Source organism: Neophocaena asiaeorientalis, unplaced genomic scaffold (assembly GCF_003031525.2).
Source record: "Neophocaena asiaeorientalis asiaeorientalis breed wild unplaced genomic scaffold, Neophocaena_asiaeorientalis_V1.1 scaffold241, whole genome shotgun sequence".
Classification (NCBI taxonomy): domain Eukaryota; kingdom Metazoa; phylum Chordata; class Mammalia; order Artiodactyla; family Phocoenidae; genus Neophocaena; species Neophocaena asiaeorientalis.
Genome location: NW_020172287.1, coordinates 1,800,469 through 1,825,069, shown reverse-complemented (window position 1 = coordinate 1,825,069; position 24,601 = coordinate 1,800,469). Strand labels below are relative to the sequence as shown.

General features: G+C 48.0%; 2 protein-coding genes across 9 annotated transcripts in view; one reads left to right on the top strand and one right to left on the bottom strand.

The window, feature by feature from the left end:
- SNAP47 (synaptosome associated protein 47) overlaps positions 1-17,836 on the bottom strand; it is a 64,559-nt gene extending 46,723 nt beyond the window's left edge. For 2 of the 4 annotated variants that reach the window (XM_024764696.1, XM_024764687.1), the window contains exons 1-2: positions 17,330-17,836; positions 6,424-6,968 (exon numbers count right to left, since the gene is read on the bottom strand). In XM_024764696.1, the coding sequence (XP_024620464.1) occupies positions 6,424-6,923 (500 nt within the window). In that variant the 5' untranslated portion in view covers positions 6,924-6,968; positions 17,330-17,836. The remainder of the gene's footprint in view (positions 1-6,423; positions 6,969-17,329) is intronic. The other 2 variants (XM_024764677.1, XM_024764703.1) reach the window with 2 other exon arrangements.
- Positions 17,837-17,854: 18 nt separating this feature from the next.
- JMJD4 (jumonji domain containing 4) lies at positions 17,855-23,033 on the top strand. Of its 5 annotated transcripts, none has more exons than XM_024764644.1 (6): positions 17,855-18,211; positions 18,467-18,632; positions 20,696-20,821; positions 21,171-21,438; positions 22,016-22,162; positions 22,670-23,033. In XM_024764644.1, exons 1-6 carry the CDS (start codon positions 17,947-17,949, stop codon positions 22,913-22,915), a joined length of 1,218 nt encoding a protein of 405 aa, XP_024620412.1. In that variant the 5' UTR covers positions 17,855-17,946; the 3' UTR covers positions 22,916-23,033. The 5 variants fall into 5 exon arrangements, with proteins under 5 accessions (XP_024620412.1, XP_024620402.1, XP_024620429.1 ...); XM_024764634.1 differs by having other exon boundaries at positions 21,207-21,438; positions 22,613-22,915; XM_024764625.1 differs by having other exon boundaries at positions 17,947-18,211; positions 22,613-23,033.
- Positions 23,034-24,601: the final 1,568 nt, after the last annotated feature.

Here is a 24,601-nt window from a genome sequence, read left to right as displayed (position 1 = left end):
AGCAACTGCAATTATAGTCACCACCTGGTTAAGTTTAAGATAATCCACTGTCCTGAAAGATCCATCTTTTTTCTGCACAAATAGGTGACCTGAATGGAGATGGGGTAGGACTCACTATCCATGCATCCTTCAAGTCCTTGAAGGTGGTACTAATCTCTGTAATCCCTCCAGGAATGCAAAATTGCTTTTGGTATACTATTTTTCTAGGTAGAAGCAGTTCTAGTGACTTTTACTTGGTCTTTCCCACCAGAATCTCTCTCATTCCAGAGGTCAGGGAACCAGTGTGGGGATTCTGCCAGTTACTGAGTATGTCTATTCCAATTATATACTCCAGAACTAGGAAAAATTACCATAGGATGGGTTCAGGGGCCATCTCACTGTGAGATGAACCTGAGCTAAAACTCTACTGATCACGACCTCCATAAGCCCCTAGGTGAGCCACAGTGATCTTTTGGGTCTCCTAGAATCAGTGTCAGTTTGGAGCCAGTGTCCAGTAGTCCCTGAAAAATCTGATTTCCTTTTCCCCAATGCACAGTCACCCTGGTAAAATGCCATATGTCTCTCTGGGAAAGGCTGGGAGAAAGATTAACAGTACAAAATTTGGTAGCATACTGGGGTCCTTCCACAAGGGGACCCACCTTCCCCGTCATTCAAGGGGTTCTGGGTGTGTAAACCGGGTCAAATCTAGAAATCAATTAAGGAGCCGTGACTTTTTTTTTTTAATTCAGGTTAGATGCTTGTTCACATGACCTAGAACTCTTCTGCTTAACAGATCACGTAAGAATTGAGCAGACTGCCCAACTGTTTCTCTTCTAGGGGCACATGACCAACTAGCTAATGCCATAGGTCTCTGGGAGTCAGACTATTCTGATTGCTGCTTTGACTCTGCTGTCCATTATGGTAACCAACCCAGTTGTCTTTGGTGATTAAGTGCTACCACTTAGCCTTGCCACCTCAGGATCCAATTATCCCTGCTACATTTAAGGATCCCAGCTCAGCGGCTTCCCAGCTCAGATCCCAGCCACTTCCCACTGTAATTTCTGGCCTACAGAGAAGAGCAACCACACAGCTCAAGGATGCTGGGGCTCCCCTTAAAAATTTATTTCTCACAGTCATGGTAAAAAGTGTGTCTTCTTGGACCCTGCCAGGATGGGTGAGGAGATCTCACATAATAAATCTATTCTACCATTCCAATCTTCCTCAGTCTTGGATCCTTCCTCTGGAGTATACCAAGGCAGTTCTGACATTTCAGACTCCATTTAGAGTAAGCCACCTTTTAGTCCACATCTCAGCCAACCAACCAAACTGTTAGAGCCTTTCTAACTCCTCGAGCCATGGTACCAAATCCAGGATCTCTGCTTAGTGAGTCCATTTCAGTAAAGTCAGCCCCATCCAACTTCATATTCCTCTCACCATCATCCCACACCCGAGATATCCATTCCCACAGGATTTCTGTCTGTATAAACTGGAAAACTCATGCAGTTCTTTCAGAGTGCAGTGCACCTCTTCATGGGCCACACTTTATGCCTCATCTTCTGGGCTGTGCTGAGACTTAACTCTAACTCTAATATACCTGGAAGCAAAGGGGGGGGTGTGGGGGGGGTCTTGAAAGAAATCTGCACCGTCTTGCAAAGCAATTATCTTGGGGGAGGCCATTACAGCTTCCTCAGGCAAAGTGTGGTTAATCGCCTCAGACAGGGGAGGAAGCGCTGCTTCTACTGGCAAAGAAGATTCATCAGAATTTAGGGGTTCTATTTTCTCAGTTTCATTAGGATCTTCCCATATGTCTACATTCCAATTTTCAGGATCCCATTTCTCCCCTATCAATACCCTCAGTTTAACAGCAGACACCATGCAAAGTTGAGATTTCAATTTACATTGTAATTTAGTCACTCACAGGATGACACTCCGGATCTGAATTTCAAAAATCTCAGTGCTGCAGCTACGGGACCTAAGGTTTTCCTTCAAGGCAGATATAGAAATGTTCAGGTCATTATGGGGCACTCTGAACTCACCCTTTCCTTTCCACACTTTGTCCAGTAGAGTTAGAGCAGCCAGCCAATCTCATTACTCATTAGTTTGACAAAAATGTTATTAGGTATCAAATACATGGTCACTCAGAGCCTTTTTAAAATATTTGATTACGAGTATCCCATAACAATTATTTTACATATCACCATTGCCACATCATCAGTGCCTTCTACACCACTTGAAATAAGAGTTATTAGTCGCTTTAAATCTAATCAGATTAGAGATTCCAAAAACCTTAGAATTCATAAAACTCACCCTTCACTCTCAGTACAGAAAGAGAAAGAGGGAGGGGGCCAGGGAGACAGAAAGGGAGACAGAGAGGGAAGGAGGGACAGAGGGACAGAGAAACAGAGAGAGAGAGAGAGAGAAGAGACCACATTTTGTGAAGACTACTGAAAACACTATAACTGCATAAATCTAGGACTGTCATGGGAAGAGAGACCAGATATTCTCAGACCACAGAGCACTGCTCTCAAACACTGTGACCACACCCCTTTTCAGCAGAACCAAAAATTTCACAGTCCACGCAGGCCTTCCCATACAAGACATAACATACCAAGACAAGGCTATCCATAACAACCCAAGAGATAAGAGAATAGGGCATCCATGAAACAATAATAGGCTGCTGTTCAAAAGGAACATTGGAAAACAAAAAATAAGTCTTGGAAATTAAAAACATGATAACAGAAATAGAAGGTAGGAAGATAAAATTCAAGAAATAAAACCAGAACAAAAGGATGAGGAGAAAGAAAAATGAGAACAATATTAGAAGATCAGTTCAGGAAGTCAGATAACAAAAAAAGGAGGAGTTCCAAAAGGAACACATTTTAAAAACTGAGGGGGAAAAATTATCAAAGAAATAATACAGGAAATTTCCCCAGCTCTGATGGACAAATTAGAGAGCTCACTTTGGGCCTACCACAATCGACTTGAAAGGACCCACGCCAAAGAGCATGATGAACCACAAGACCACTCCAGGAACATCAGTCAGCTGCTCTCTGGATAACTCACCACAGAGCTACACGGTGTGGTGCCCTGCATGCACCCTTCCTGTTCAGGTTTTCATATTTTAACTCAATGTTTTTCCTATAGTATTATTTGGCATATTAAAAAAAAAAAACTTTATAGGGCTTCCCTGGTGGCGCAGTGGTTGAGGGTCCGCCTGCCGATGTAGGGGAAACGGGTTCGTGCCCCGGTCCGGGAAGATCCCACATGCCGCGGAGCGGCTGGGCCCGTGAGCCATGGCTGCTGAGCCTGCGCGTCCGGAGCCTGTGCTCCGCAGCGGGAGAGGCCACAACAGTGAGAGGCCCGCGTACCGCAAAAAAAAAAAAAAAAAGCCTTATAAATGGTATCCTGCTGTACACATCTCTTTGCAACCTGCTTTGTTTTTTTCATACTGCTTTGGGATTTATTCAAGCTGATATGTATAGATCTAACATATAACAGTTACCGTGAAAGAATTAGTCTATTTTGTGACTAAAACATAGCTTATATACCCAATCCCCCTTGAGAAGCAACTGACTGCAATCGCTCGCTACCATCCACAATCCTTTAATGAAAGTCATGTCCACACATGCTGTGCACAAGTGCCAGTTTCCCTAAGATACACATCTGAAAGAGCAAGGTCACAGTCATGGGTTCTGTGCACCTCTGGCTTCACTAGGTATTGACAATTGCTCTCCTAAGTGGCTGAACCATTTCATATTACCGACAAAAACATTAGAGTTCTTATCACCCCACATCTTAACCAACAGCTGGTGTTACCCAACTAATACATGTGTTGGTTTAATTTACCTTTCCCTAATCACTAGGGATGCTAAACTCCCTTTTCATTGGTCTTTTGGGATTTCTCATTTGTGAGACACTGTGGCAGAGACAACTAATGATCCCTAGTATCCATTTTCCTGTTCTTCCTTCCATAATGGAATACCTGAGTAATCTCTCACAACTACCCCACTTCTTTGTTCCTAGGTGTAACTATGAGATTAAGTCCTACCAGTAGGATATGAGCAGAAGTAATATGTGCAACTTTGGGGTCACCTTCTTAAAGACAAGGCTGTGTTCCCTGACCTCCCTCTTTGTTCCCCTTTCCCACTGGCTGCGAATGAGTGATACCAGCAACTTTTGATGTAGTGATGGTTCCATGTGATAAGACAGGAGACCTTCTAGCCAACATGCAGCCAGAGGTGAAGGCCTAAAGCAGAGCTTTCTATCTGCCTGGGATAACTACCTTCCTCTGGATCATTATATGGAGGTCTAGCTTATTTCAACCACAATATTTTTGGATCTCTGTTATAGTAGCTTCTTAGCCTAAACTCCAGTCAACGGCCTTTACTAACTTTTCTGCTGAATTGCCTTTTTCTCATTTTGTCTTTAACTAGCTGGGTGTTAACCCTGTGTTGGGATATGGGTAGGTATCACAAATACTTTCTCCCAGCCTCAGGTTCATCCTTTCACTTTGTTGTTTGTCAAAAGAAGATTTACAAATCACCCAATTGTTCTCCAAAAGGATTATACCAATTGTCATTCCTAATAAGCAGTCCATGAAAATGATTATTCACTATCCTCAGTTGGTATTGTGTATTCTTACTTTTAATTGTTACTAATTTGATCATTAAAACCTAGATTTCCATTATTTTAGTGTGCATTTCTTAGATTTCCAGTGCAAATGAACATTCTTCTAAATCTCTGGTCTCTATGTCCTGTTATGTATTGAAGATATTTAATAGATGTCTCAATTTCCTACAGGAATGTTGTGTTATTCTGTGAGGGCTGACTGCTATAACAAACAACTCCTGAAATCTTAAGGGCCTAGCCCCAATAGAGGATTATTTCTTGCTCACACTGTAGTCCAATTGAGGGCTGGGGTCAGCGTTCTGCTCTGGGAAGACATTTGAGGCCCTAAACTCTGTCTAACTAATGCTTCTGTCCTAGGGCCTTCGAGTCCTGGAGGATTCCAGCAGGTAAAGGGGAAGACAGTACTAGAGACTGGGTAGCAGGGCTTTTAGAGACTAGGCCTGCAAGTGACCTACATCACTTCTGCCACAACTCAGTCATATAAACCCCAAATTGCAAGGGAGGGTGGAAAAATGTCTAGCCATGTTCCCATGAGGAAAACTCACAAAGGTCTGGTGATCTTACATCTCAACCACCATAAGCACCCCCTCTAAGAATAAGATGCAGGGCCCTGTTCCCTGTAGCTCTAGCACGATGCCCTTTACCACATAGTGCTTAGAAATAGCAACAGATGGTAACTGCAGAGTGGAGTCACTCAGAGGCAAGGGGTCTCACAAACAGCAGCCATGCAGCCCTGGTCTGAGACAGGGGGCCCACACTCAGGGCCCATCACTGAGAGGCTGCCACCTCATCCTGAGCTCTCAAGCAACCATTCCAGACATGGGGGAGAGGTTATTCCTACTAGACTCTAAGATCCCTGACTTACCTTATATGTCTTATAGTCAGTGCAGCGCTTCTCAAAGTGTGGTCTTTGAGACCCTCCAAAGGAGTCTGGGAGGTCAAAGTCACCTCATACAATACCACAACACTATTTGGCTATTTGGCTTTTTACTCTCATTCTCTCATGAGTGTAGAGTGGAGTTTCCAGAGACCATGTGACCTGTGATAATCACAGCACACTGACTGCAGAAGCAGGCATGAGAATCCAGCTGTTTTCTGCTAAGCTTTACTTTAAAGAGAGGTACAAAAATCTCAAACAGTGCCACTCTTCTCACTACACGTTTTGCTTTATAAAAGTTATTTTTCATTAAAAAAATGTTATTTATGTTACTAGGTCATGGATTTATCATTGTACTTTTTAAATAAATAATTATTTAATTTCTTAGTTTAATGGTACATATCAGTATATATAACCCACATCAACAAAAGTTCTTTGGGTCCTCAGTTTTTAAGGTGGGTGGAGTGGCCCCCAAGACTGAAGGTTTGAGAGTGGCTAGTGCAGTGGCTAAGATGGCAGCTTCTGAAGCCAAAATGCTTTGGCTCAAACCTTGCTGCTCTACAGCTATGGAAAAGAAATTAAGATAAACTACGCTAACGAACTTAGTGTGTGTGATCTTGAACAAATTACCCGGCCTCTCAGCCTCAGTTTCCCCATGGGTAAAATGAAGAAGAACACACTCTTCTTGACTTGTCTGCTGATTCAGTGAGGCAATCCCCCTTCAACACTTAAAACTGTCCTTGGCACATACTGCACACTTAGCGAACGCTGGCCCTCATCACTTGCACGCCCACAGCAGTCAGCCCAGTGTAACTGTCCACAACAGGGGCACAGCTTGTGTTTTCAGAAGGCTGAATGTGTAATAAATACGGGATGATGGAAAAGATACCATACCTCAGCCATCCAAAGGTCAGGTTATGATTACAGTGTTTGTTTACCTGTCAGCCACATCCAGGTCAGATTCCATCTTGTCCAGGCCTCTCGAGATACTGTCAAGCTGCTCGCCCTGATGGTGAAGGACTCTGGCTGTGTCTTCCAGACGCTTCTGGGTACAGGCCATCAGACCAGTCAACTCCTTCCCCTTGGTCATGGGGGAGGATGATTCCTCAACAGCAGCTCCTGACTGGGACAACAGCATCTCTCTCCAGAAATGCTCGATGATGCTGAAAACGACATTTCGACTAGGCTGCAAGGAACTGAACCAGTGCTTGTTGTGGTCCTTTTCCAGGATGGTAATAGAACTGAAGATAAAATAAGAAGCTTCTTTCTTGATCTCAATTATACTAGAAAGAGGAAAGTTGACAAGAATTTCTCTAGTTTTATCAGTCATAAATTTTAGTGAGAGAGAAGTTAATGAAAGTTTGCCAGGGACCCATTGCTTCTCAAGTTCTAAATAATAGGAGCATGGCCAGGTGTGGACACAGACGTCTCTGCTCATCTGGTTCCTAGGTCGGTTTGTACTACGGCCAAGGTCACTCTGCCTCTGAAGGAGAGGGGGACAAATTAGTGGATAGATGAGGCTAAAATAGGACATCACACTTGGATTAGAGATACTAGGACACTGACAGCAAGGATATGGTCTGGATTCCAAGCACACTGGAGACTCCAGCACATGGCCAAGTTCTCACCTAGCAAGGACTCTCACACCACCTGTGATAGGCAGGATGAAGACCTTGCCCTACTCAGCAGAGAGGTAAGGGCTGGGGCCAGACTTGTGCTTGACCCAAAGCATCAAGGTCCCCAGGGGCTCTTCACTCACTAGAGCACCCACATTGGGACCAAGGTCCACAGCTGATGTGACCAAAAGAAGAAAATCACTGGAAAAGACCGCCCAAGGATTCTTCATAGGAACACCATCAGCTGTGATGACCCCTATCAACTACACACTCTACAAAGTTTCCAAACTAACATTCTCCTTTTGAAATTTTTATAAATTTACTTAGTTTCATATAGAAAATAATCTTACAGACAACCTTTTCCATTCTTGTAATCCCAACTAACTTTATAGGGTTCTACATAATTATATAATTATATGTATATATTTTATATATAGTTATACATAACAAAGGTGTACTATTCACCATTTGCACTTATCAATGCATTTTTTTTTTTTTTTGACACGCTGCACGGCTTGTGTGATCTTAGTTCCCTGACCAGGGACTGAACCCAGGCCCTCGGCAGTGAGAGTGTGGAGTCCTAACCACTGGACTGCCATGGAATTCCCTATGGATGCATTTTAAAGTCATGAATCACAGATTTGAAACAACCATTGTAGAACACTTAGTTCAACCTTCTCATTGTACAGATAAAGAATATAAGGCCAAGAAAAGATGAGGACTTTGTACAAGGTCAAACCACAAGTTCATGATATTAACATGGCTAGAATTAGGCAGGGTAATGCCTAGTCCAATGCTCTTCCAATTAGAGGTCCACCTGTAATATGGCGTTTCTTCTTTCCTTTCTCCTCCTTCTTTCCTTCTTTCTTTCCTTCCTTCCCTCCTTCCTCAAATCCTCGTTCTCTCTCTCTTGCATGCACGCACGCACGCACACGCGTGCGCACACACACACACACACACGAGTTTAATTATGACATGATTTCACTTATAAAAACAGGAGAAGACATAATATTATCCCTAAAAATGTTGAAACGTGTGGACTTTCACAGAATGGGTACAGGGATTCTCTGCATTTGGTTAACAAGTTTTAAGCCCCCACCATGCCATGCTGGGCTGCAAGTACAAAAGAAACAACAATGACATAGTCCTTGGCTCATGGAGCTTAGAGTCCACTGGAATTCTATAAACTTCCTCACTGAGTTATATTCTAAAGACTCAGACTCTTCAATGTAATTACTGTACTAGATGCCACATCAAGCAGCACAAGCCTGGACAGCAAAAGAAAAAGGCAGTACCTACACCTGAAGAACCTGAATTGAATTGAGATTCCTAATTATGAAGAAACAAAGTGATTTGAGATTAGGCAATGTATCATCAAATATGAAATATGTTAATGTAAACAAAACCCCAAAGCTCATAGGGTTGTAGGCATGATATGGAATGTAAGGAAGTCTTAAGTGGACTACAGTGGCAGTCTAACTGGTCTCCTGCCTTTGGTACTCCAAAATACGCCCCCCCCCCCACTGCCACTAAAATCTTCTTTCCAGAGTAAGAGAGGCCCCATCCAGCCCTCGGCCTCTCCCACCCTCTCTCTCCCTTGTGGGGCTGTATGGAACTTATGCACACTTACTGTACCTGTTAAATGGTAGGATGACCACTTGTTATTTGACTGCAAGCTCTCAAAGGGCAATGACCATATTTTATTCATAATCCTAACTCAGGAAACACTTCGTGACTGAATAAATGGAACAGACACTCGTGGTTTATGGTATCTGTCCATCTGTGACTCTCAGCATAGCTGAGGTCAATGCTCAGGCTGGTCTCATCCTACTGCTTAATTAAATACTGCACATACAAGGTATGGACATTATGGAGGCAATTCTTCACAGTGCTTCTCCTCATTTTATGTCAAAAACTGACATAAAATTTTATGTACCAAAAACTGTCCCAGGCTATCTTCCTTGTAACTGTGGACAGTGTCTCCCTCCTGGTTGAAAGAAGATCTGTTTCCTGACCAGGATAATAGGTCAGTGTCCCCTTGGAGGCAAGTGTTGGGCAGATTTGCTAGCAGCCCCCTCATAAGCTGTGACACAAACCCATGGTATATGCAGCATCCACCTGTGCCCTCAGAATGTAGGGGGCAAGGGGAACAGATGCACACATGATTCCTGCTGTACCATGCATAACAGGCCCTTTCTGCCAGAGGGCCTCCTCTCTTCTGCCACATCTACAAAACTATGGCAGGCTCACTCTTCAACCCGCAATAAAGTCTCAGACCCTTCACAATCCCCAACAGTGAGGTGCAACACAAAGATCATTCTACTTTGGGTATGGGTTCTTCATATGAGAATCTCTATTAAGCTAAATATTTAGGAAGCAAACTTTACAAATCGACTCTCGATTCATAACACCCTAGGATGTTTTTATTTGACTTATGGGAATTAAAACTTTCCCCAAACTTTAATTCATTTTAAAAATAAGTACATGAAAAGTTCAGAAACAGGAGTCAGAATGGTGGTTATAACTGGGGAGAAAGGAGGCCTTGACTCTGTATGCTGGTTAATGTGCTATTTCTTGCCCTGGGTGTATTAATTTTCTGATAATTCAAGATTTGTGCGTTTTCAGTTCTTATGATTTGTTCACTTTTCTTCATTAATACTTCAATGAAGGATTTACTAAATATTTAGTAATAATATAAAATTTTATTAAAAATTAATAATAAATGTACATATGAAAGGTATACCAAAACTAAATTTCAGCTGGGCATTACAATTTCAAAAACATCTGAAATCACTGCCTTAGGTAGCAGCACAGCTGGAAGACTACAGCACAAACCTTTGGACAATGGCAGGTATTCCCACTCATCTGTGTGTGACCCCTGGCTACTCAGCCCCGCTGCCTCCACTTCCTGATCTGTCAATGGGATAATAATTGTACCTATCCCACACTGCAGCTGTAAGGCTTAACTGAACTGTTAATGTGAAAGGTGCTTAGAAGAGTACCTGGCACCTAATATATGCTATAGGTGTTATTACAATCATTGTGAATACTACAAAGTATCTACAGAACTAACTCAGCTCATCTATTAGGAATGTGAAGAGTCTACTCTTGATTCCATTTCTTTAACGACTGCTAAAACATCACCATACCCAGAATCTGTTATTTGGTCTCATTAGTTTTCACCACCTGATCAGAGTTGGCTATCGACAGCACCTGGCCACAAAAACAAACATGACAGTGAAAAGGAGGAGAAAGAAAGAAGGAAGAATGTGCCTAGTGTACACAAAATTAAAGTGCCAAACAACTTGATTCCATTATAAGAGAAATAAATTTAACTCCTATGTTAATCAGATTGAAGTACTTCCCAAGTACACTCTAGAACTTCTCTTAATCACAGTAGCAAGGGCTGACCCAAACTTCCCAGATATGCGTATGTGCCAATCAACCCCTGTTACTCAGTACTACACATCAGTCCAGTCTACCAGCTCTGCTAATTACTAATACCTGAAATTAGGACAAACCTAAAAGAAAGCTGCCATATTAAGCATGAGAATTTTGTCATCACGACAAAATGATGTCAGGGCTGGAGGGACCACAGAGATCATCTCCAACTCACTTCATTCAACAAATGAATGAGCACAACTCTATCATGGCAGAAGCTCTAAAAGTCCACTGATAGCTTGGCTAATACTCTTTCAGGAGTATTAGCATCTTTAAGTGTTTTCTCCGAGTGTCAATTCTGAAAAAGCAATAGCCTCAGGACCTACATATTTAAGGAGATACAATACAGTGCAGGGACCAGAGGGTACAGGGCTAAGGAGACAGAACATATACAGTTAAAGATAAGCAACAATTAGACTGCAGGTACTTGCACCAAACTGCAAAAACAGTAAGTGGTAAAGAACATTGTAGAAGAGACTACTGCAGATTAAGACTATAAGGAAGGCAAGCCTCCTACTTGAAGAATGTAGCAGGGCTGGAGCAGGAAGAAGCAGAGACTTTCCACTCTCAGGTCTGGTGCCACCTTCTTGTGCGTCAGTAGGAATGACCATTCTGAGTCACAGAGGAGCCTGAGGCTTATGGGGTCAGAAACTTCCCCAAGGAGACACAAACCCAAGAATCCATCTTCTTAGGCAACATGATGATGAATGCCAGACCAAGGGGAATCTCAACACTACAAACAAACAATCTCATACTCCCAACTCAGCAGGGCTCTGTAAAGGATCCAGGAAACCCATGCTCTTATGTCGCTGGAAAGCTAACAAAGATCTCAGGTGTTTAAAACTCCTGACCTCCTGTACAGAAGACTGGTGTCTTCTTTAGGGGCTTTATCTGTGAGCTCCCTGCACACAGTGGGACTGTGTGGAAGCTCCCTGCGTGGGGCAGAGCAGCTGGGAGGGTGCCTTTCCTCTTTAACAATGGTTCACTCTGGACAAAAGGAACTGTAAAGCCAAAGTGTCTTCATCAGACCTTTCTCCCTAGTAAGAAGGACACTCACCTGAGCACTCTGAAACAGGCATAAAACAGACTACAGAGTGTCGCTGGACTAGGGATTCTCACAGGACAGGGAAGCAAGGATGTGTAGACCTTCAGCTTTTATGACTCACACACCTACAGTTCCCCATGAGCTGTGAGGTCCCCGGCGAGCCACTGGCACAACCTGCTAGCGCTGTCCTGCCATGAGGCCACTCGGCAGTTATTCAGATGTGAATAATAGAAAAGTTTTTACTCTCAGCATTAGGGACTACTAACCCCATCAACCATGGTTTTCAGTGTTTCCACGTCCAAAACAAATGTCAGAGGCAAGGTACCTCTGGCCTCAGTCACTGCAATGTGCTCACAGCTCGGGTCAGCCCCTGAAACCAGCTAGACTCTGGTCCTCCTGGCTGAAAAGAGCCTCCTGCCACTTGGCCACCCCCTGTCTGCCATAAACCACCCCCAAGAGAGTCGAGGAGGGGCCATATCTTGTTTACCGCTATTCCCCATACTTTGAGACATTGATTTAGCATGAAAATTGAATTTATATTAACAATTGCCTGACCCGAGCTGTCGTTCCTGAGTGTGTACTCTGAGAGGTATTCCCTAAGCACTGAGTGAGATTATGCACAAATTCCCCAAAGAATTACTGAGTCTGGCATTGCAGCATCCAAGGAACCATGCTGTATTTCCAACTCCAGCTCTGCCACAAACTTTATGACTGTGGAAAAGCTATTTCATCTTCTGGGCCTCTGTTTAACCATGAAAATAACTAAAAGACCTAAGGACAATATCAGCTCTAAATTATTCTAAAATTCAAAAAGAGAGAAAAGTTAGAGGAAAGAAAATTTAAGAGAAGAACGAAAACACTTCTCGTGATTGTACTAATACAAGAAATATGAGAAAAGTACTCAGGTTTGACAAATACCAAGGAAAAAGCAAAAGGAAAAACCTGTGGCCACAACTTTTCCTACCACAGATTTCCATGGCAGCTTTCCCAACAGACCAAAATAAATGAGGATTAAGTGGAAGGGCCAAAGTGAGAACAACATTCCCGTGTGCATTAGAATGACCCCACCCACACCCTCCCTCTCCCTCAGCTGAGGACTCTGATACCACACCTGTTCCTGGGTGTCCTGCCTTTCCTCTGGTCTCTGTGCACAGTTTGCGGGAAGCAGTGTCCCCGCTCCCTCCCTCAAAGACCAGATTCTAGTCTGGTCTCCATCCCTTCAACACTAGGAAAGGGCATACTTTTTTTCCCCTAAGGGCCAGGTAGTAAATATTTTAGGCTTTGTGAGCACGTGGTCTCCCTTAAACTATTCTGCCATTGTAGAGTAGAAGCAGCCAGCGACAATACAGAAACAAAAGGGTGTGACTGTTCCAATAAAACTTCACTTATAAAACAGGTGGCAGCCAGAATTGGCCCATGGGCCATAGTTTACCAACCCGTCCTAGATCATCTCATCAGTTTACACTCACGCTCTAAGACCATCTTAAAACAGACACCCTCCCCACATCCCCGCAGTCCTCTCCACTTACTGCTCCTCCAAGAGATTCCAAATGCTTCCCTGTGCTTGCCCCCCAACCACCAGCCAGGAATCTCCCCCTCCAGACAGGCTCCTGTCCCCGCCACTCACTGACACTTCTCTGTCCAGGCCTCCAGGTGGCCAAATCCAATGCCCACATCTGTTCTAACCTCTGTCCAACACACCTGCCCATCTCCTGAGACACATCACGTCTTGGTTGCCTGGATACCATGCTCCCCTGGTCTCCCACCCCCTAGGGCCTGTCTTCAGTCTCCTCTGCTGATTCTTCCTCTTCCACCTGACTGCTAAATGCTGGAATGACCAGGTCACAACCTTGGTCCTCTTAATCAATACTCTCTAAGTGAGTTAACACAGTTTCACAGCATTAAATATCACCTTCCAGCTGTTGCCTGGTCTGCCAAACTTTCCTCTCCAGCCCAGACTCTCTGAGACTTGAGTATTGCCTGGGCATCTCCACATGACCATCTAACAGGCATCTGGAATTTAGCAAGCCCCTCCTTCTGCTCCTGCATTTCAGTGAAGGCACTGCCAGGTGAGTTCTCCTGGATCCCCTCTTCCTCATCCCTCTCAATCTGTCAGCAAGTTTTGGCACTTGTATCTCACATCTGCCGTCTACACCGCCCCCCATCCCCACAGTCACACGACTATGCAACACTGTCATTACTCTCCTGGACAACTTCCCACCTGACCTCCTTGTTTCACTCTGCCTCCCACTACCCGTTCTCTAGCCAGCAGCCAATATGACAGTCATAAAACAAAATTAGAAAATATCATTCTTCTGCTGAAACCCTTCCCCATGTACCTCGAGTAAAGTCCAAAGTCGCCACCCAAGTCATGTAGGCTTTACTAACTACAGCCTCACCGACCAGCCCGTACCCTCTCTGCTCTGCTCTGTTCCTGTCTCAGGCTCCCCACCTGCTGCTCCTGGGACTCTGAACAGCCAACTCTACCTCACTCTCCAGGTCTCTGCTCCAGTGGCATCCTTGCCCCTTCACCAACCACAGCACTCACCAACCACAGTACTCACCATAATTCCAAAAAGCCTGTGAATGTGCTTACATGTTGACCAACTCAGTCAAAACAATGGAGAAGGCAAACATTACAAGGAGGGTGCCTTGTGCACAATGCTGGTGCACCATAGGAACCCATTAAATATGTGTTGAGTGAACCACAAATCATATGATGTGAAAACATTAAGTGTGTCCACTGTGGACAGTTCTCTTCCATCTATCTGCTGAACTAGGTCTTCACTCTATGCTAAGTTCACAGAGTCCTTATTTGGTCCTCACCTCCTGTAAACTGGAACCCACATCTTCCAGTGAAAACACAACATGCCTGCTGAATTAGGGAGAAGAGGTCATGGCAAGGTACCTCAAGAGTCTTTGAGACTAATCCACACAGTGATGCTCCTGGGGAAGAAATGAATGGTCACAGGGACTGAACTTATTAACACACTGCAATTAGTATAATGGATCTCTCTTAGCACTTCCATCAGACCTGTGTCCTGGAGAAGACTCAGTATCAAGTAAACATCCTATTTTTAGTTAATTTCCAAAGTAACAGACCAAGCAACATTTTATACACCTTCCAGTAACTCCTGACCACAAGAAGGCTTAGAGTCAGAACACTGGGAGCAGTGTCTCCAGGCATCAGTGGCCAGTCTTTTCCATTACCTTCACCTCCTGCTCCTCAGAGGCTCTCACTTTCAACCGGGGAGGTTTGCGGGTGTTTGTTTCATTGCAATAACACAGCCTATTCACATGGTACGCGCTATCTTTCTAACCTCTCAGAGCAGACAACTAGGATTTTATGTTATTCCCACTGCATCTCCTACAAAATGCTAACTTTTAAACTCCACTCCTGCCATTTTTCTTTCTGGCCCTCTGTGGGGTGTGTCACTGAGATGTGACAAGGCTTAGAGCAGTACCCTGCTCCCAGATTCTGAGTCAGGTCTGGGTGGGGCCCAAGAATGTGCATTTCCCACCAGTTCCCAGGTGATGCCAGGGCTGCCGTCTAGTGGCCTTGGAGGGACACAGACCTGTGTTCCAGTCCCCTGTTCTCACTAGTTATGTCAGGGCCTCATGTGTACAGTTGTGATAATACTGTCAACACCAGCGAGCCATCATGTGAACTAGGGCAAATACAGGACAAAATGCCTGGCCCAGGGCAAATGCTCAAGAAAGGAGACCCTCTTTCCTACCCTGAGTTACTGGTTTAGTTGCCCCAACAATCCTGGGGAGCATGTGGACCTGCTGGCCTAAAGCGTCCCCTTTCTTATGAAACTTAGTCTCACCCACAGAGCTTCAGAAGCTAGAATCCTGGGATTCTTCCCAGGCAATGTCTATCTGAATTTCATATTTCCCCTGTGAGGCAAGCTTTGAGCCATATTTCCCAGTTCTTTAGACAATTATGAACATTCTGCTTCCCACACTTTTTCTATTTGCCTTCCATGATCTGTACTCACCACAACTAAAACCAAATAATTAAGGAACATCTGGTCAATATGTGGCAAGAAATTGACATTTGTTAATCTTTTTTAAAAAGTTAAAAGCAGCAAAAGTTTATGTATATAAACTTACATACATATAAAATAGAAAGAGAGACTGTGTCTTTGTGTGTGTGTGTGCGTGTGTGTGTGTGTGTGTGTGTGTGTGTGTGTGTGTGTGTACAGGGAGGGACAAAGAGAAAAAAAATGAATGAATGAGTGCATGCCTGGAAGGATAACTCTATATCAAGAAACAAAAACTGCTCATCTCTGGATGGAATTAAGGGTGACTCTTTTTCTCCATTTTAACTTCCCAGTGCATTCTAACTTTCTGCCCAACACTGGCCCAATGAAGAATTCCACAGCTTGACCATGTGAGGTACAATGAGACAGACTGGGAAGGGAGCACAGTGCACACAGAATCACACAACCCCTCACACTGCTCTGCTTGCAACAAACTCTCCACTCCAACATCTTGCCCATGTTCTCAGCTCCCACTTTAGACCCCTCCTATACCTGGACTTCAGGCTCTCCCTAACTCACTTTTTCCTAGTCCTCCCCTCCTCTGCCTTTCCCCACTTCTGGTCCTTGCTGTTCACCTTCTGCATAAGCTTCATAACCCTTGGAAAGAGTCCCCCCTCAAGCCCCGCTCCAAAGCTCAGAGCCCTCATATCCCCAGAATCTCACTTATGCCATCTATAAGGGTAAATAAGATTACATCTTCACTGTTTAACAAAGGGGAAGAAGTTGCCCCTTCCCTGCCCTTCGAGTGTTTCCTTTCGTCAGGAATGAAACAAACTCAGTGTTCAGATTTTACACGGCACAGTCACCACCTGCTGACTCAGAGCAGTAAACACGGACCTCCAGAACTGAGGCAGGAGTCTCTCATCAGCTGCAGACTACACTGGTGCATCTATTTTTCCCTCAAGGAGATGAGAGAGGTCTTAACAGTTCATTCTTCTACTTCCTTGTGTATAAAATGTGTGACGTTCTGCCCAGCTCTGTACTCTCTTGAAGATGCCTTACATGCATGTAATCTGCTCATACAGTAATGAAACTGCTTTCTTCCTTTCCATATTGATATGGGTAGGAAGGACATCTATTTCTCCAACATGCTGAGGCCCTGACGTGTCACCCCCACCCAAGTTCCTCTTTGATGTCCCCCATTTCAGGTCTGCTGGTGTGCACAGCCTCATATCCCCACCCTTGATGCCCCCACACCTTCACTTCAGACCCACCCTATTCCCCCAGCATGCCCTCCGGGTCCCCACCATCGCCCTAGTCCCCCAGCATGCCTCCAGGTCCCCACCATGCCCTTCAGGTCCCACCATCCTCTCCTAGTCCACAGCATTTCCTCCGGGTCCCCAGCATCGCCCTAGGCCCTCAGAACCTCCCTAGTCTCCCAGCATTCCCACCAGGTCCCACCATCACCGGCAAGTTGCAGCATTCCTTCCAAGTCCTCATCAGCCCCCTAGGCCTCCATCATCGCCCTAGTCCCCCAGCATCCCCTCCAGGTTCCCAGCATCCCCTTAGACACTCAGCATCCCTCAGAACACTACCTTTGGCCCTTGTGCCTCTCTGGTAGCCCAGCCCACATCCCACCACCTTCCGTAGTCCTTGGAGCATTGGAAAGAGGAGGAGTCCTCACTTCGGCGGTAGCGTTAGGAGGGACCCTGACGGAAGAGCACAAGCCCAGCTGCAGACTGGAGCCACGCCTTACCTGAGTCGCGGGAGAGGCGCGAAGTCGACAAGACTGGAGGCCGACACCGCTCAACAATCTCTGAAGCCGCGGGGGGCGGGGGAACCCGGAGCTGGGAGGACTGTGCTGTGGGCCGCTCCTGTGCCTGCGCCGGGTGAGGGCCGTAGAATGCCGCGAGCATGCGCCCAAGAACTGGCTCACCGTGTTTCAGGCTCGGCCAGGAACTTAGACCGCGGGCTCTAGGTTCCGGTCGAGTGCTCCGGGACGACCGCGGCCTATGAGTGTCTGTACCTCGCCGCTTTCGCTCTGGCCGGCGCGGGGCTGTGAGCCGCGGGTGCTCAGAGCGTGTGCTCCGGAAGCAGGTTTAACAAATACTTCCTTTTTCACCTCCCTGTTTAAAGAGCAGAGAAGTGGGAATCCGGAAGCCGGATTCTGGGCCTCCAGGAGCACTCCGTCCCCAGCAGCTCCTCCGACTCCGCGCAGCCTCTGTGACCGCCCCGCAGCCCTCCTTGTGCCCTGCAGCTCCTCCGACTCCCCCCCCCCCGAGCCCCGCCCTGTTCCCGGCAGCCCTCCAGATCCCCCAGGCAAACTCCCACCCCACGCACCCCGCACGCCAGGGACGCCGAACCTGGCCCGGGATGGACAGGGAGGCACGCGTGTTCGCCGAGAGCCACTTCCGAAGCCTCGAGGGGTGTCTCCCCCGCAGGGTCTGCCCGAAACTGGACCGCGTGGACTTCATCGAGAAGCCGGACTCCTTTTCCTACGCCGACTTTTTCAAGGGTTACCTGCTCCCTAACTTACCCTGTGTTTTCTCCAGCGCCTTCACCGAGGGCTGGGGCAGCAGGAGGCTCTGGGTGACACCCAGCGGAAAGCCCAACTTCGATTATCTGCTTCAGAACTATGGTAAGGACTGAGCGCGAGTGACCCGGGCAAGAACAGCATGGAGTGCAAACACAGGACTAGACTCTTAGGTCGGATTGTGAGGGAGGGCGCAAATGAGGACAGCCACAGAGGGCTTGAGGGAGGCAAGGCATGAGTCACTCCCCAGAAGAATTCACCTGGAGACCGTGTAGCAATGAGTTGGAGGGCAGACAGGGTCAGGGAGGATTGACAGGCTGGAGGACTCTCAGAATCTTGTCCCTGACCCTTTCCTTTCAGGAGACGTGGTTGTACCTGTTGCAAATTGTGGGGTCCGGGAATACAACTCCAACCCCAAAGAACACATGACCCTCAGAGACTACATCAGCTACTGGAAAGAGTACATTCAGGGAAACTACTCCTCTTCACGGGGCTGTCTCTATCTCAAAGACTGGCATCTGTGCAGGTAAAGGAGCCTGGAGCACTGGCCACAGCACTGTTTTTCAGTTCTGAGTGAGCCCTGGCTGCACACGGAGGAACTCATCTTTTCCCCAGTTCGGAATTTAACCCATTTTCCTCGGCCTGGTTGGAAGTGTCATTCTCTCCAATCATGGCCATCTCACCATGCCTGCACAGGCTTGGTTGCTATGGGGAATGTGGGCCTGGCAGAGGCACAGATGGGCTATGGTTACCCACCTCTTCTTTGTCACATTTGCCCAGAACCATGCTTGTCAGCTTCACCTCCATCTAACTGGCAGCATCCAGCCTTTGCCTGTCCTCTCAGATGGCCCTGGGACCAGCCTCCCCTGTCCAGACCTACTTCTCCAAGTCAGGCCTGTTATCATCCACCTTGGCTGTTGCCAGTCTCCAGACTAGCTGCCCCGCCTCAAGTCCTGCACCCCACTGCTAAAGTCCAAGTGAGCTTTCAAGCAGGACTGTGCCCCACCCATTTAAAATCTCCATCACTAACAAGCAATGCCAACTCTTTAACAAGGCCTTCCAAGATCTGTTGCCACTCACCATATGCTTCTTCCACCTGGGGAGCTCAAAGGATGTGCTCTGAGAAACGCCTCGCTCTTGAAGGCAGCCCCACCCCTTCTGCTGGCCTTCCCACTCTCTGAGGTGGTCCTTAGGTTTTGTAGCCATTTCCCCTGCCAGGGGTGTGCTTTTCACAAGCAGAGAGGAGGTCCTAGTCAGACCCCCGCCATCTAGCACAGGGCCCTGGCACAGATCAGGTGTTCATTTAATGAATGAGTGAACAGTGGAATTCTTGTTTTGCTGATGCAGGAACTAAGACTCAAAAAAAAAAAAAAAAAATTCAGGCCCTTGTGAGTCCCAAGAGCAATCCAAGAGTACATGAAGTTTGCTCAAAGTTTGCCCTTGGTACTGTCTGCCACACAGCTTCTTACTTGTCAGAGAGACCTGGCCCGGCAGATAGTCACTAAGATGCAACCAGACTCTGGTCCTAGACTTCACGGACTCATATTCCAACAGCACAGATGGACTCATAGATTCAGACACTCGTGCACTGTGAATTTGTGCTTCAGATAAGCAGCGAGTAGTTTTTTGGGTATAAGTATGTCCCAGGTATTACAAGGGGCATACTTATTCTAGAAACTTGTTCACTGTTTATTTGAAATTCAGTCTTGAGGAAGTGTCTTGCGTTTTCCTTGGCAACCCACAAATAAAAAGAACAAAGGAAGGCCTGGATCAGGCACGCAGGGGTAGCCACAGGGGAGGTGATATCTGAGCAGGGTTTTGAACGATAAGCAGGAGTCTGTCACTGTACAAAGGCATGGCAGCGGAGGGACCTGCATGGTGTTTTGGGGAACTACTGGTGGTTTGGTACTACTAAGGCTCTCCCCTGTCATGGCCTCTGACCGAGAGTGTTGTGTGACCATGTTGCTGGTAGAACTGCACTCTCCCTTGGGCTGGTTTAGAATGCTCCTCTGTTTGGGAGCCCATTGGTTGGGTTGTGGGGATGGATCCAGGGAAATGAGGGGTTGAAAAGGACCTCCGTGTACCTGGGCTGTCCTCATGCCTGGGCCTGTGGCTTTGAATCTGCTTGGCAGAATCAAGGTCACTGGTGTGGTTAAAAAAGTGGAGGAGGCCCCCAAATTCGGGAAACCAGCATGATGCAGATGATGTATTTAAACCCCAGCTCAGCCCGAAGCTGAAATCCTGGAATGGGTGTGGGAGTGGCCAGGAACATCTAGGTCACTGCCTGTACAAGTTGTCTAGGCTGTGTCACAGCACCCCCAAAGCCATTTCATCTGCTTACAATTCTGGTTCAGTCATTTGGGCAGGGATCAGCTAGGGCTACTTGGGGCTGTGGTCATCTGGTGACTGGACTATGGCTGGGTGGTCTGAGGTGGCCCCACTTCTGGTGGTTGGTGCTGACTCCAGAAGGCAGGTCAGGGTCATTCACATAATTTCAAAGCTCTCATGATATTTCATGCACTCAGGACGTGGGTGCTGGGAGGTTGGCTTGTAGCCACTTCTGCTGTAGCTTCATGCCGCTTTCTAAAGGGACTCCTCAGCAGAGGGCGTGTTCACCCTGCCCATATACTTCTCATCTGACTGGCTCAACGAGTACTGGGATGCCCTGGACGTGGATGACTACCGCTTCATCTACATGGGGCCCACCGGCACCTGGTAACCGCCTGTCTGCTCCCACCCACCATCCTACACCCCATCCCTGGTCACTCTCCTGAACCTTCCTGCTGGTGTGTCAGCTCTTGCCCAGAGCCTCTCAGAGATTCCTGTTAGCCAGGTAATGGAGTCGGCTGCCAGGTCTGGCATTTCTAAGCCCACTTACCTCTTTCGTCTGTGGAAAGAGCTCATGCACCTCCTGTGTGATGTTCTGGGGTGGGGGAGGTTTGGCCCTCCCACCTGGCTCACAGACCAGGTGTGAGAGCTGGGGACCACTGAGCCTGGTCAGTCTACTCAGAAGAAGCAAAGCCCACATCCAAGCCACACAGCACCAACAGAAGGTCTCGCACAGGTCGCCGTTCCATGCTGACATTTTCCGCTCCTTCAGCTGGTCCGTCAACATCTGCGGGAGGAAAAAGTGGATCTTCTTCCCACCGGGGCAAGAAGAAGCCCTGCGGGATTGCCACGGTAGCCTGCCCTACGACGTGACCTCCCCCACACTCCTGGATAGCCGCCTACACCCCATGCGAGATCACTGTAGCCCACCACTGGAGGTCACACAGGAGGCAGGCGAGATGGTGTTTGTGCCCAGTGGGTGGCACCATCAAGTCCACAACCTGGTATGCTGGGTATTCCCTACCCCATGTGCTGTGGCCCAGATGTGTCAGGGAGACAGGCCACAGGGCTCCACTGAGCTGACTCTTAACCCTGTTCACCTGTGCCCCTTGGCCTGCTCAGCAGCTCTTCTTGCCCTCGGCACCTTCCTAAATGCGTTCCTACAGAGAGAGGGCCGAGCCCACCCGCCCTGATCCCATAGAGTGGGCAGGCTGTCCCTCTGGGAGAGCCTGGGTATGGGATGGGGCAGGCCATGGGCAAGGCTGGTACTGCATGTGGCTATATTGGTTCCCTGCACGCAGCGCTGCTGAGGGCCCCCAGCCTCTTTCCCTTCCTCCCATGTTGCTTTCCTGGGCAACAGTGGGCAAGGGGTCCACACACTGTGGTGTCCCAGCCCTTATGGAGCCCCATTCTGGGCTAATTGTGGATTCAAATGATCCCAGCTCCCTCTTCTCTGCTGGCTCCCATTGGGAGATGGAAGCAGCTCCTCCCAGCTGAGGAAAGCTGAGAGGACCTCAGGACGGGGAGGGGACGGTGCCCCCTGTGGGCTCACGGGGACAGCCTGTGCCCTACCCCTTCCAGGAGGACACCATCTCCATCAACCACAACTGGGTCAACGGCTGTAACCTGGCCAACATGTGGCACTTCCTGCAGCAGGAGCTCTGTGCCGTGCAGCAGGAGATCATTGAGTGGAGGGACAGCATGCCCGACTGGCACCACCACTGCCAGGTGGGACAACTGGTCTGAGCAGGAGGGGGGCACAGGATGAGGCTCACCAGGGCTATCTATAGTGGGAGGATTGGTAGGGGGCTCACCTGAACCAGGACCACAGTCAAGGGCAAGAGGGTGCTCACCTGGCCCAGGGCGTCAGTGGGGGGAGGGTATGGAAAAGCCCCAGGACAGCCTGCAGTCTTAAGGGAGGGTGTGGTCTCTAAGGTCAGATCTGTAGTCTTGGGGGCCTGGTGGCAACCAGGCCTACCTATTTGAGTGAGGGTTCTGGGGCTTCCAGGCTGCAGGACTCAGACCCATTTGATCACTGGCTGTCCCCCAGGTGTCTCCATCCTCGAGGACTGGACTGTGTCTCAGGGCCCTTTGTAGCCTAGACTCGATGCAGGGTCAGCAGAACTTGCCTAGAGCTGTGAGTGAGCAGCAGCTCACTGGTTGTTCTTTCTGGCCCAGGTCATCATGAAGTCCTGCTCCGGGATTAATTTCGAGGAATTTTATCACTTCCTCAAGGTCGTTGCTGAAAGGAGGCTTCTCCTCCTGGCGAAGGGGATGGGTCCTGGCAAGGTGGAGGGCGGCAAGGGCACCAGGCTGGGCCCCCAGCAGGCCGCTTTTGACATTTGCCGCATAGCTGAGGTGCTGGAGTCCGTGGTGGCCCACCCTGACTTCCAGAGAGTGGACACCAGTGCATTCTCACCACGGCCAGAGGAGCTCCTACAGCAGCTGGAGGAGGCTGTGGCCGCCACCACATCCCTTTAGTGCATGCTACAAGGATCGGGTGCAGCACATCCTTGGGGGACCCTCGAGGCACCAGTGTGGAAGGCAGTCACCCTGTGCAAGGGTCCCTTCTGGAAATAAAGCTCTTTCCTCCTTTGTGGCCTGGGATGTGTCACCTCCCTGTTGAACTGTCACCTCGGCGTCCCAGGCACAATTCCTGCTCTTTGGGGTCTGATAGGTCCTGGCTGTCTCTTGGCATCCCTGGGGCCCCAATGCCTGTCCAGAGGGTCCAGGCTCCTTGTCCTCGTGAGGCCCAGCCAGGACTGGGAACTGGATCCGGTGAGGGGGTGGTGCATGGGGAGGTGTTGGTCATTTGGACCCACAGCAAGGAGGCTGGAAATGTGCTGGGGACTCAGGAGTGGGGGTGGCGTGTGTTTAGGTTTTCTTCTCCCCCATCCCCCCAGCCTTCCCTCAGCAAAGGCCAGCATCCAAGCTGACAGGCCTCCCATCCTCAGCAGTGCAGGGCAGCTGGCTCGTCTGGCAGGGCCCCCTCTGCAGTAGCACCACATCCCTGCATGAGTCCACACATCTCCCACTGGAGCAAGACCCTCAGTGTAGGGTGGAGACACTGGGCCCCAAGGCAGCCCCGAGACCAAAGGCCTGTGTCTCTATCCCACACTAGAACCACCTGTGCCCACCTCCTCCCCAGCAGGATCCTGAGCCAAAGATGTCTGTTGGTCAGGGCTCTAGGCCTCATGTGCTGTCCTTCATGCAAGCCCCTCAAGTGTCATAGATACATCATTGACGTGCCACTTGGGCCCTGCTGGCAGTAGGGCAAGGCAAAGCACCAGTGAGTTTATCCCCCTCCTGCTTGCTACAGCACCACCTTTCCCCTTCAGAGACTAAGCCCACCCTAGCAGCTGCATACCCAGTGAGGGAGAGGGCCTTGCCCAAGGTCTCCCTGCAGGCCAGGTAGGGCCCAAAAGGCCAGCTGGAACCTGGGCCTCTTCCACACTTCATACACCTGTTCTGCACCATACTACTTCAACTCATTGAACACCCACTATCCGCCATCTAAAGTCACTTTGCAAACAGTGTTTGATTCAACAACGACTCTTTGTGCACTCATTCTGCCCTGCCCAGAATTTTTTGTCATTGCAGACTCTTTACGCTTGTATGTACTATCCAGTTTCCACTTCTTGCACACCTATATTACACCCAATAGTCAGAGTTTCAGGATTCTCCAGAGAAATGGAACCAATAGAGTATGTGTAGAAAGAGAGGTGTTAAGGGCTGTTGATTGTTAAATCTGCAGGATAGGCTGGAGACCCAGGGAAGAGTTGACCTTGCGGTCTTGAGTCTGAAGGCTGGAAACTCAGGCAGGGTTTCTGTGTTGCAGTCTAGAGGCAGAAGTGCTTCTTCGGGAAACCTAGGTCCTCTGCTCTTAAGATCTTCAACTGATTCGATGAGGCCCACCCACATTATGGAAGGTAATCTGCTTGGCTAAATGCCAGACGCTGGCATTTAGCCAAACAACTGTGCACCATGACCTGACCACACTGGCACATAAAATGCACCATTGTAATCACTCCCCGCATATTCACTGGTCACTCTGCTTCATCCGGTGCCCACTTCTTATGATATTGACCAGTGTCTCCTTGCTCACTCACTGTGCAATTCAAAAGCCAATGACTGTATTTCCATTTGACTTAACACTTTGCACACCTC